At 42.4% G+C, this 12,629-nt stretch overlaps 1 protein-coding gene across 4 annotated transcripts in view; it reads left to right on the forward strand.

Moving 5' to 3' along the window:
- Window positions 1–12,629, forward strand: part of PARP4 (poly(ADP-ribose) polymerase family member 4) — a 52,477-nt gene that overhangs the window by 29,294 nt on the left and 10,554 nt on the right. For 3 of the 4 annotated variants that reach the window (XR_013231740.1, XM_077341633.1, XM_077341632.1), the window contains exons 20-29: window positions 927–1,011; window positions 1,990–2,127; window positions 3,361–3,556; window positions 4,785–4,855; window positions 5,760–5,947; window positions 7,430–7,529; window positions 7,776–7,946; window positions 8,410–8,490; window positions 9,552–9,632; window positions 11,319–11,414. Coding sequence is in view for 3 of the 4 variants with exons in the window: in XM_077341633.1 (XP_077197748.1) it covers window positions 927–1,011; window positions 1,990–2,127; window positions 3,361–3,556; window positions 4,785–4,855; window positions 5,760–5,947; window positions 7,430–7,529; window positions 7,776–7,946; window positions 8,410–8,490; window positions 9,552–9,632; window positions 11,319–11,414 (1,207 nt within the window). In the remaining variant the exon portion in view is untranslated. The remainder of the gene's footprint in view (window positions 1–926; window positions 1,012–1,989; window positions 2,128–3,360; window positions 3,557–4,784; window positions 4,856–5,759; window positions 5,948–7,429; window positions 7,530–7,775; window positions 7,947–8,409; window positions 8,491–9,551; window positions 9,633–11,318; window positions 11,415–12,629) is intronic. The other variant, XM_077341634.1, reaches the window with a different exon arrangement.

Consider the following 12,629-nt stretch of genomic DNA (forward strand, 5'->3'; position numbering starts at 1 on the left):
TTTTAAGCATATTAGGTTAGATGGATGTTTGCCATGTTGACAAAAGACGTGCAGGGTCTATAGCTGGTTCCACACCGATCATTTAGCCTACAATTTAGTCCACAATTGCCACTGTTTGTTGACTTATTCTGTACAGATGTGGCCACTACATTGCATTCCTGCTTTTTCTGGATGGTTTTTCTGTGCTGTTTTTCAGATTGGATCTCTGGGAATGTTTTTTTAAACTTTGAACACAGTTACAGGCCTGGCTGTCTACTAGGGTTGTCTAAGTGCTGTCCCTTTCGGTCTCATTCTATTTTACATCAAAATGGAACATGTCATGATTAATTCAGACTGTATCATTTTGAAAGTTGCGAAAATCAGATTGTCACGTACGATGTCTGTACAAACATCAAACATTAAAACTCCATATTTTTTAATTTTGTTTTTAAATGTTTTCAGTTTTTAAACTTTATGTAAAATTAAAGATCTCAATGAGATGAAATGAAGGTTTGAAGGTTTGAAATTGTCCACAAAATAACAAATATCGTGATGCAACACTGGAGTGTTACACTTGCTGCCTGTGGCTGTACCAAAAGGAGTATGGCTAACTAGCAAAGTGCATGCCTCATGCCCAGCCTCCTGGATGTTTACTGCTCCTGTCTCTGGGTCCTTTAAATTTTGCTGGTCACCAATTACTTCCATAACGGATTTCCTTTGCATTTTTTGTTGCATGTCTTAAAGATTTTCTCTAAGGCTGCCGCATAGGACGTTTTTGCATTTTAAAAAATGACCATCATTCCAAGACCCATCTTCACATAGATTATGAGGATGAGGTTTTCTAATTAGCATCAAAATCACTTTACAGTAAAGCAGATATTTCTTGTAGTATAAGCCACATCATAATTGCAGCTGTTGAGTATATACGGTTTCTCTTTATCTAACAGCAGTGGGTTCTCTTTGGAGATGTCTGTTGAAATGCCCTTTAAGATTAATAAAATTTGCTGCTGGACGCATCAGCTTGAAATAAAGGTATGTAAATCCTTCTGACATCTGTTTTCGGGGACTGGGAATTGTCAAATAAATCATTCCAATTTGAGCTTGTAGCCATATTTGTTTTCATTATTTTCTGTCAGAGTGGCATGCAATAATGTTTTTTTTTTATAGAATCATAGAGTTGGAATTAAATTAAATTAATTGAAAAGCACTATATGGTGCTGCATGATTCTAAAAAATATTTTGGGTTGGATCCTATGGGTTGGATCCAACTTCCCTCAACGAACTTTTCTTCGTTGGAGAAAGCCTTTCTCCATCACCAAAAGTCATTCTGTATTGGAGTAAATCATTCTCTTTTTGTAGAAGATTTTGTGGAAGAGAATTATGGAATCCAACTTAACTGAATGGTCCAAGCCTTTATCTCCTGCCCAACTTCATCACAAAAAAATACACTTCTGTAATATGCCTCCATGATCATCAGGTTCTAGTCATTCTTACCTCACTAAAAGGATTGGCTTCGACAGCTGTATCAATGCCAGTGGTCCTGTAGCTTAGCGATCCCCAACCTGTGGGCCACAGACCACATGTGGTCCTTTGACTAATTGGAGGTGGGCCCCGAAGGACGCCTTCTCCCCCCGCCCCCCCGGCCCTTTACTTCATCCCCCCCCCCAGCCCTTTACAACACACTTCATTGTTGTGGCGTGTCTGTATCTTATTTTGAAGGGATGTTTAAACATTACCATATCGATCAGAGAGCACTAGGGCAGTGGTTGGGAGTAGAGGAGTAAACTACCCCCCCCCCACCGGGCCTCATTAAAAGGCGTTGAGTGGTCTCTGGTGAGTGGTCCCTGGCGTTGAGTGGTCCCCGGTGATAAAAAGGTTGGAGACCACTGCTGTAGCTGATCCTGTATGTCCTTGTGCTAACTCAGCAGCTCATTTCAAATTCAGGTGAAAATAAACTGGGTTTCTCCACTAACACTAACAAACACCCTCCTTCCCCACACACCAATCCAGAAAACAGACTGCAAAGCAGTGATCCGTACTGTGGATGGCAGTTCTTTGAATTACTCTGCGTTTGCCATGGAAATCTGGATTGGCGATGTGTTTTTGCCCAGAATGTGGGTAGAGAAGCATCCAGACAAAGGGACTGAGGTAAGCGTGCCACTGATAAACTAACCAGTGACTATCAAAACAACTTTTTAGTCAAAAGTCTAATTTGAGAAATAAGTTCCGCATTTCTAAGGACTGTTTTAGGGTTGCCAGGCTCTGGGTGGTGGCTAGGGATCTCCTGGTATTACAACTGATCTCCAGGTGACAGATCAGTTCACCTGAAGAAAATGGCTACTTTGGAAGTTGGCCTCAATGACATTATTCCCCGTTGAAGTGCTTCCCCTCCCCAAGCCCTGCCCTCCTCAGGCTCCGCCTCCAAAATCTCCCAGGACCAGCAATCTCAAACTTTATATTAAACTATATTTAAAGTTTACTGACAACTACCATGTACTGGGAAAGTATCCGATCACACATGTATTTGTCCGGTACCTTTTTGATTGTGGGTTCAGATGCTGTGTGATTCTTTGCAGATGGCAGGTGGCTTTGGGCCAGTAAGTAGGGTTTGGGTAACTCTCCCCCCTCCCCCCAGTTCATTCACCATTTTCCCTGTGCAGCAAGTGACTCCTATCCTTCCAACAACTGATACAAGCAGAAATCTGAAAGGCTAGATGAGATTTTAAAGCAGTGGCATTCAGTTCCTTGTATTGGCTCATTCCTTGCCCAGCACAGCAGAGGTCAGGAGCATCAGATACTCAGTTGAAAGATGCATTCCAGACACATTTGGACTTGTTTAGGTTGCGTTGATTCTCCGGAGAGTAAAGCATGTGCTTGTGCCTTCTCTCTTGAAATAAAAACATCTTAACTTTGTCTGAACTGTGCTTTGATTTAGCAAAAAACAAAACAAAACCTGAATTAGCTTGATTGGGCAAACTTTGGAGAAGACAAGAGAATATGAAGACAGGAAGAAATGGCAGTCAGTTAACCTCACCTTGGGCCACCCTAGTTTCTGTTCCCTTTCCCACCCACTTGCACTGTATATGCTTAATTTTTCTGGTCTCCATTGCTAGGTCTAGATTTGGTGAGCCCTCGGACAAAATGGGGCCTTTTATATGTAAGAAACAGGGGTCCCCTTATATTGTAAGGAGTAGGGCCAGCATCCACATGTTCTTAGATTATCCCCCCCCCTTCATGTTGGGGGCTCTAAGCCACTCCTAACATGAAGGAGCACATATAATTTTGCATGTGTTGAACATACAGGTGGTATTAGCATGGGTGGTCTTTGAGAACCTTGTAGTACTGTCTGCTTCATCAGTGTTTCCAATCTTCTTCCTTTAGGCATGCATGCTTGTGTTTCAGCCAAAGTTTCCTGAACCGCAGGAACGTTCAAGCTCCTGTGGAGAAGTCATCATCTGCCTGGACTGCTCCAATTCCATGGCAGGTTCAGAAATGCAGCAAGCCAAGCAGATTGCATTATATGCTCTGGACTCATGCAGTTATTCATCACGGCCAAGTATTATAAAATTTGGCACAAGTAAGAAGTTCTCTCGATTTCTGGTGGTGCTACTCATCCCCCCCCCCCTAATTATGATTTGGTGATGGGGTAGCTCATTCCTAAAGCTCAGGGCTAATCTGGTGAATAAGCAAGATGATGGTGTTCTAGTTTCTTTGACTGACTTTCTCAGAGCAGGCTGTAAATGTGTTCAGGGCTTCATCCTCAACCAAATACAGGGTCAAGGTAGGCGATTTCATGCTAGGGTTGGAGATGGAGAGATTTTGCTGTCTCTGTCTATATTTAATCTGTGTCAATGAGCACATCAGCGATTTAGTAATAATCACAATACTACCATTACTGAAAACGCCCAGCCTACAAGTTAACATCTACTACTAGTGACACAGGTACACTTTATGTGCCCCTCCCTCTCAAAAGAAAAAGAGGTGGTCTGTCTGAAACATCGATACTCTCTTTTAATAATTCGTAAAACTGATGATTTTATTGATTTTAATGCAATTTAACGTACTTTATAGCTGTTGTGAGCCACCCTGAGCATACAAGCAGAAAAAGTCTTGAAGCATAAGCTGAAAAAAAGAAAGAAAAGGAACAGGTCCCTGCCCTGCAGGACTGCTCAGGGTGACTGTTTGCCCCCAGAACCATAAAGATCCAACCCAAACCTCATAAGAACATGAATCAGATGAACTGCCCAGCTCCACAAGCCCCTGGGTAGTCGGTGCCTTGGCTTTCCCTACCCCCTGTCTCTCAGCAGCCGTGGCCTCAGGAAAGTTGCAGTCAGAAGGTAGAGAGCATAGATATTAAAGGGTAGCTGGGGAAAAAACAGACATTCCCTGGTCAGGGCTTTTTGAGGATAAGGGGTGGGGGAGAACATATGATGAATTACAATTTAATAATTAATAAAATCTACCCCTTCCTGTTAAAGGAAAAAAAAACATTTTAAGGGCTTTCCATTTTTAATGGCATTTCTGCAATTAAATAAACTCCACACCAAAGCCTAACTTTTTGAGGATGGGTCCAGGGAGGGAGATGAATTACCATTTAATCATTAATAAAGTCTGCCACTATTAGATTCCTCTATACCTATTAGAGGGCAAAATCCTTTTAAGGGTGTTTTAATGGAAAGGAGTCATAAGATCCAGCTCTGGTTAAGTAATCCAGTGATTCAACCTCATATCCCCAATGATTGTAACATTGTCTTCCTTTGGAGAGTCAGAAGGTATCTTCAAAAATACTGTTTTTCATTGTATAGATTTTGTGCATTTTCCTTTCAACCCTGAAAAGGACACTATGAATCAAACTGCTCTGGAGGAGTTTATTTTAGTAAGTATTTAGTAAGTAAGTACACCATAAAGCATTGCCTGCCACATAGCTGGATTTCCTGTCCCTACTTTGTCACATGGCCCTTTTCCAGGTAAAATCACTACACCAAAGGAAACAGGGATAGCACAAAAAGGAGCAACAAGCAAATTCAGACACTTGCTTTTAGGCAATATAGGGAGCAAGCCTAACTGGGTCTACTATGAAGTAAGGCCCATTTTATTCAGTGGGGCTTACTCCCAGGAAAACATGCTTCCCTTCCCTCTGACCTTATCAGTGCACTTAGATGAGAGCCTCTGACGAAAGATATAATCATTTATTTATTGTTCACAAAACAAAAGCTAAAATATGTTATCAAAAAACATAAGAACAACAATTAAAAGATAGAGCTGGAAGGGGGTGGTGGTCACTGAGGAAATGCCAGAGCCAGGGAGGGAGAACATAAAGGCTGATAGCTTCATGCAGGAGAAATTCATATATTATGTACTCTGCTCCCAAGCTATATAAGGCTCTCAAAATAAGAACCAACCCTTTAAATTGTTCCTGGAAACAAATAAAAAGCCAGTGGAGCTGTTTTAAGGGTGGGCAGGGTACATTCCCTGTAGTACAGCCATGCTGCTTCACTGTGACATTCGGAACGAAATGGCATTTCCCAGCCAGCTTCCAAGACAGATCTATGGAGAGTATGTTACAGTCATCTTGACCGGAGGAGCCTGACCATCAGGCAGATAGCTGTGCCAGTCCTCACAATCTGCAGGATGTGATGTCAGGCGATAAAGTGGCCATTAGATGAGCAAGGCCTCGCTTGAACAGTACTCAGGTTTCATAACCAGCTGGTCAGAAGCCAGACAGTTGTACTAGGTAAATGATTTTAACCATTTCTTATAATTGCTTCTTTGTTTCTTAGTCTGCTACCCCTTCCATGGGAAACTCCTGTTTATGGAAGCCATTGCATTACCTGAGCCTGCTGTACCCGTCTGAAGTCAAACGCAACATTCTTCTAATATCTGATGGGCATATTCAGAATGAAGCCATGACCTTGCAGCTTGTGAAGGGAAGCACCCAGCACACCAGAATATTCACATACGGAGTTGGGCAAGTGCTTCTCGGATGACCTTTTGTACTGCATTCACGAGGAACTTTACAGTGCAGGGAATAACACGGATAAATTCTGTAGTGCAATCAAAGTGGCATGGGGCTTCAGACTCCAAGAAGATAGGCTTCCCACTCCAAGAAACTCACAGTCTAGTGATTGAAACCAAGGAGGACAGGGCCATGGTAGCAAGAATAAACAAGTATTGCTGACCCATGCTGTGATAACATCCATACTTGATCATTGAAACCCACTGCAGGTGGAGCTGCCCCTGAAAACCATCGGGCAGCTGTCTGATTCAAAACACAGCTGCTCAGCTTTTGACAAGAATTAATTTCTTGGTTGCCCCTCTGGTGTCTGGGTTCCATTCAAAGTACTGGTTTTAACCTTTAAAGCCCTTCATGACCAGGAGCCTGTGGACGTGAACGGCCATCTCTCCTGTGCAGTCCCTATGTTCTTCTCAGCAGGGTCTCCTTGCTGTCCCCTCTTGCCACTGTGGCCCAACTTAGTGCATTTCAGTGGCATCCCCCTTTACTGTGGAATAGTTTTCTAGGAGGCTGATTTTTTTTCTCCTGCCTAAATCTTTTGACATTCAGAAAAATGTGGAAGGTGGAGTTGTTCCATATCCAGAGTGTCTTTGCTGAAAGAGATTAATTTGGCTGTTTGGCTGCATGCTTAGCTAAGTAGGAAGCTGGCTGGAAATAGCCTGTTTTAATGGTGCTGTCATATGGCAGTGTTTTGGTGCTATAGTATTGCGCACTAAGGAACCCACTGTAGTATTGCAGTGTACAGCATGGTTTTGAAGTGTTTCCTCAAAAAGAGTACTACATCAGTAGCTATTGGTTTGTTACTCTTTTAAAGAAACCCTGCAAGATTAACAGATATCTCTTAAAAATCCTATTGGTAAAATACATAGGGAAATTTGAGAATTTTGAGTTGCTACTTTATTTTGAACCATCATCCTTGGTCTTGCTTTTAATTTTTTTAGTGACTGGGATGGCCCTTTTATTTTCTCCATGCCAAATACAACCATATGGAGTTAGGGATTTGTGGGTTTTGTTCATGTTGGGGAGGATCCAGTTGAAAGTGTGCATCACTGCGGGTGTACACTATTTGGATTGCTCCTGTAGGTGCCACAACATTTTAGCCAGCCTTGGCCATTTTTCACAGACTATTTTGAGAATAGACTTACTACTTAGAGTCCAGGGTCCAGTATGTCCAGGGCCCATTCTGCATACACTGGATATTGCGCTTTCAATGAGCTTTTGCAGCTGGATTTTCCTGTGCAGAACAGAAAAATCTACTTCTAAAGTGTATTTAAAATCTTTAACTTACTTGTGCAGAACAGGCCCAGGACATGCTAAGGAAATTATGACATTGAGTTTGCTCGGGTTGCTTGTCTGTGATAGTTCTTCTTTTTAAGGCTGCAACTCTTAAAAAAAATACTTGGACATATATTTAATGCTTTTCCACGTTTATTTTAGCCGTGCAGCAAATCGTCACATGTTGAGATCTTTGTCCCAATATGGAGCTGGAGCCTTTGAATATTTTGATGCAAAATCGAAGCATAACTGGAAGCAGAAGGCAAGTACAGCTCAGTGCTGTTCCCCCTGAATTGATTAGAATTGGACTGCTCACATTCAAGTGTTCATACAACCCAACTAAGGAAATGGGCAGTAGTAAAAACCACTCAGTGAAGAGCTGTACAAAGAAGAGTGTGTGTATAAATGCATGTGTGCGCATAATTGTATAAATCCGTTTTCTGCTCTGTAGAAAGTCAGTGCAAAGTGGAACGAGCATTAATGATCTTTTTTCTATCTCTGTATCCAGATACACTCTCAGGGCATTCGAATGCATTCCCCAGGATGCAATGCGGTTTCAATTAAATGGCAGCAGTTTGACACAAATGCACCTGAGCTCACGTATGCTCCTGCTCAAATTGAGTCTTTGTTTCCTGATGAGCGCCTTCTGGTCTATGGATTTATCTCCCATTGTACTCAGGTAAGAAGAGATGCAAAGGAACCTATTCCATCCTCAGTGAGAAAGGAGGGTTGCGATTGAGCTGAAGGCCTCACATATGGCCAAGAATTATGTAAAAATTACATTGGTCCCATGGAGTTGTTAAATTTCATAGAGAAGGAAAATGCCTCACAGAGTTTGCAATAAAGATTCATAAGCAGAGGTGTAGATGCTGCTGGCTCCTTCTCTTGGGCCTTTTGCAACAAAAACTGCATTTTGTGGGGCCAAATGCATTTTCCAAAAAGACCCTGCCAGCCTCCTGAAAGGGCAGCAGGGGTGGTGCCCCCCCCACCTGCTTCTGAACCTGGCTTCTCTACTAGCATATATATAAACATATCACTGATGCTTAGGTTGGCAAAGAGCCTTGCAAAGACACCAGGATAGCACAGAAGAAGGTGAGGAAAGGTTTTAAAAAGGGTTACACTTTCTTTATTCTTTCTTTCAGGCCACTTTAAATGCACTAATAGATAACAAAGAATTGGAGACAATGGTATCTACAACTGAACTACAGAAGACAACGGGAATTGTGAGTTGGTCGGAGCTGTAGAGTTTCCTACTGTTTTACGGCAAGGGTGGGAGGCCTTCAGTGGTTTCACAGATAGGGTTGCCAGCTCTCGGTTTAGAAATACCTGGAGATTAGGGATGGGTGACTGATGAGGATGGGGTGTGTGTGTGGCTGACGAGGATGGGGTTTGGTGAGAAAAGGGACTTCAATTGGGTGTAATGCACAGAGTCCACCATTTTTTCCAAGTGAATTGATCTTTGTTGCCTGGGGGGGTTGTAATCTCAAGGGATCTTCATCTACCACCCAGAGGTTGGCAACCCTAATCACAGGATGTGGAAAGGCAGATGGCTCCCTTTGTTGGCTCAGTACTGGAGACATCTTCAGGCTTATCTCACTGGGATCCTGCAAAACAAAGAAACATGGTGGCACTGATTGCAAAGGGATATTCATGTTAGTCTTTTGTAGCAAAACAAAACAAAAGTCTAGAGGTTTTTCAGTATGAACTTTCATGGGTCAAGACAGACAGAGATGTGATGAAAACTTAATTAGGATTTTTTTAGAGGCGAGAGGGAAACGTTGGCCAGGGACCAGCATGGACCTTCTTTCCTCAGCTTGTTTCCCCATAATCCATGAAAGTGCTAAGACCGTTTGCCAGACCATAACAGAGACCACAAGAGCCTCTTGTGGCGCAGAGTGGTAAGGCAGCCGTCTGAAAGCTTTGCCCATAAGGCTGGGAGTTCAATCCCAGCAGCCGGCTCAAGGTTGACTCAGCCTTCCATCCTTCCGAGGTCGGTAAAATGAGTACCCAGCTTGCTGGGGGGTAAACGGTCATGACTGGGGAAGGCACTGGCAAACCACCCCGTATTGAGTCTGCCATGAAAACGCTAGAGGGCGTCACCCCAAGGGTCAGACATGACTCGGTGCTTGCACAGGGGATACCTTTACCTTTACCTTTTAACAGAGACCACTTTTTTGAAACTGGAGCTCTTGATATCTACCTTGTGCTGTCATAAAGTCAATGAAATAAAATCTTAGATACATGTGATGACGTTGACTTTGTCTCTTCTCTTCTGTTTACATAGATGCTCCACAAACTTGCAGCAAGAGCCTTCATTAGGGATTATGAACAAGGGATTCTTGATGAGAACCAAGCAGAACATGAAGTATGTTACTGAGAAAAATGGAAAATGTGATCAAATAAAGTTGGTCTGCAGTCCTAATCGGATCATCAGTTTATCATGGTTCAGTCCTTCCAGTGGGGTGAATTTATCTATTTAAAAGTCACATGGGAGTTTAATGACTCTTTTGACTTTATGCAGGCAATTAACACTCAATTTATGGGCCTGAAGAGTGAAAGTATCCAGTATATGGGATCCACATTTAAGAAGTATAACCTGCTATAAGTCTCCGTGAGAAAGGCGGGTTATAGATGAAACAAAGATTAGTATGCCTCAAATATATTCAGGCACTTTCTAACTGAATCGCCATATAAAGATTTTCAGAGTTTCACTTGTAGTGATTCAGACAAAGAATGGAAGGGAGGTCTTCCGAAAACTAATAGCTGGGATGCGCGGGGGCATAGTTAGACAGAATTTTGTTAGTGAGCGGATACTATTCTTAATATTTAATTTTAATTTATAAACTAATTGTTTTTATGTGTTTTCATCCATGTTGTCAATTGTTCCAAGCCCTTAAGAGAGTAGGGTGGCATAGACATCCAATAATAAATAAATAAAACATTATCCAAAATATGCGGAATGAGCCAGTTTGATTACATGAGATGTGAACTGTTAATCAGTCAGTTAAATCAGCATAAGATTGCATATGGATAAAACCGCAGTTCTCATTCTCTTGCTTTTGGAATGAGGCATGGCTGTACCGCAGGAATTATCATCTTGGTGTTTTCCACTATTATGAGGAAATGGGAGGCAGATTGATGCAAAAGTGGCACCTGCACTTTTTGGGGGAGTACTTTTGTTAAAGATAAGTAACTTTTAAAAAATCCTAATTAGCTGGAGCAACTTTTGAATCTACAGAAAATGTTTAACTGATTAACAGTGCAGACTACAGTGCACTTCGAAGGCTTAAAACCCTGTTCAGGATTGCAGTATAAGCATTCTGACCTTCATTCATATGTGAGAACTCCAGCTTATTAAGACATTAATAGCATCAGTGCACTTTTGCTTTTGAGAGCTTCTATATATTTTAATCTCAACCTCCAAGGAGTTCTTTCCATCTGCATTTTATCCACACAACAGTCCTTTGAGGTAGTTCTGGCAGAGACAGAGTGCCTGGCCTAATCTCACCCAAGAAGCTTCACGGTAGAATGGGAATCTGAACCTGGGTCTCCCAGATCCTCGTCCAACACTTGAACCCCTAGACCTCACTGCCTCCGACACCTCAGTTTATATTACCAGCTCTAGTTTTTTATTTTGCTTTTGTTTGGATTTCAGGAGTGGGAGAATCTTCCCCCCCCCCCTGGAAAATCATTGGTGGTAGCAGGGGTGGGTGGGCAGGATGAGGTTCTTTTGGTCAGATTTTAAAACTCAAGCTTGGGCTAACCCTTTTGTCTCAGGGATTGGAATGTAACCACACTGACCATCTTTGGAAGTATATTTTTTTATTATTAGGTTCGGGGAATTGCCTTGGAAACCAAGTGCTGTTTTTTTGTTTAAAGCCAGGCTGGCTTGGACATGCTTAGGGAAGAGTGACGTGAATCAAGATTTATGACCACGGAAAGCATATGCAGAGCGCAGCATAGTATCTCCGTATTTTCTGAACTGCATTTCTGTTTTAACAGTCATTTGAGTTGGGTAGACGGCATCTCTCTTTTTCTCTCCACTACTTAGATGAAGAAACAAGAGATGAAATCCCTGATCATTAAACTCAGTCTGGAGAATTCCCTCGTGACTCAGTTCACAAGTTTTGTAGCAATCGAGAGAAGGGTAGGTGTGTTGGATGAAAATGTCCTGTGCAGAGGTAGAGGCGCTTGTTGCTCTTGTTACTGATTTACTATGTATGGGTGCCTTTCTTGAAACTTATGCCAACTACAAATAAAGCGTTGCATGGAGGAAATATGTGACCTAATTCACGGTGGGCTTTACAAACCAGAAACCTGACCCATTGAATCAGCGGTGTTGTCCTTTCTTTGTGAGGAACTCCTTTTTTCTCCTTTTCCAGTTTTAGAAGAGGAGTTGGGTTTTATACCCCGCTTTTCACTACCCGAAGGAGTCCCAAAGCGGCTCCCAAGCACCTTTCCCTTCCTTTCACCACAACAGACATCCTGTGAAGTAGGTGGGGCTGAGAGAACTCTGAGAGAACTGCTCTGTAAGAACAGCCCTAAGGGAACCATGACTGGCCCAAGGTCACCCAGCTGGTTTCATGTGGAGGAGTAGGGAATCAAACCCGGCTCACCAGATTAGAGGCCACCACTATCCCACACTGGTGTGTAGTGTTTGCTTCAACCATAACTTTTGATGCACCCTCTTCCCCTGTGCCATATGGATTATTCATTGTCTAAAAGCATTGACATACCGTTATGTGGACCACTTTGGCAGCTCTGCTTGTCTGTTGGAAAACCAATGGTCACCTGGTTCAGTCAGTTTCCCACCAACCACTGAGAAGTGTGTAAATGACACAGCGAATCTAACATGGAATGACTTCTCTAGATGGCATGACTGTCAGAGAGGGTGCTATGTGACAGTACGGATGCTTAGCAAGCGAGACTCATGACCTCATCTGCATGGTGAGGGAGAATGCCTGCTTCCCATGAAGAGAAGCAATATTACAAGTAATGTCTGAATTGAAACTAGCCAGCAATGTGATGTAGACAAACATTCATTTTGTACAACCAAGAATATGCTGGATGGTCTTTACCATTTGAGAGGAGGGGTATTTTTCTTAGGATGTTTTCCCCCTCGTACACATGCTGCCTTTATCTGTTATTTGAATGTTAAACAGGCATGCTAAAACTTTAATTAAACTAGAGTCCAGGAGCACCTTTAAGACCAACAAAGATTTATTCAAGGCGTGAGCTTTCGAGTGCTTGCACTCAAAAGTTCACACCTTGAATAAATCTTTGTTAGTCTTAAAGGTGCCACTGGACTCTGATTTTGTTTTGTTGTGCTGCTTCAAACCAACATGGCTACCCACTTGAATCT

This window comes from Paroedura picta, chromosome 6, assembly GCF_049243985.1.
Source record: "Paroedura picta isolate Pp20150507F chromosome 6, Ppicta_v3.0, whole genome shotgun sequence".
NCBI lineage: Eukaryota > Metazoa > Chordata > Lepidosauria > Squamata > Gekkonidae > Paroedura > Paroedura picta.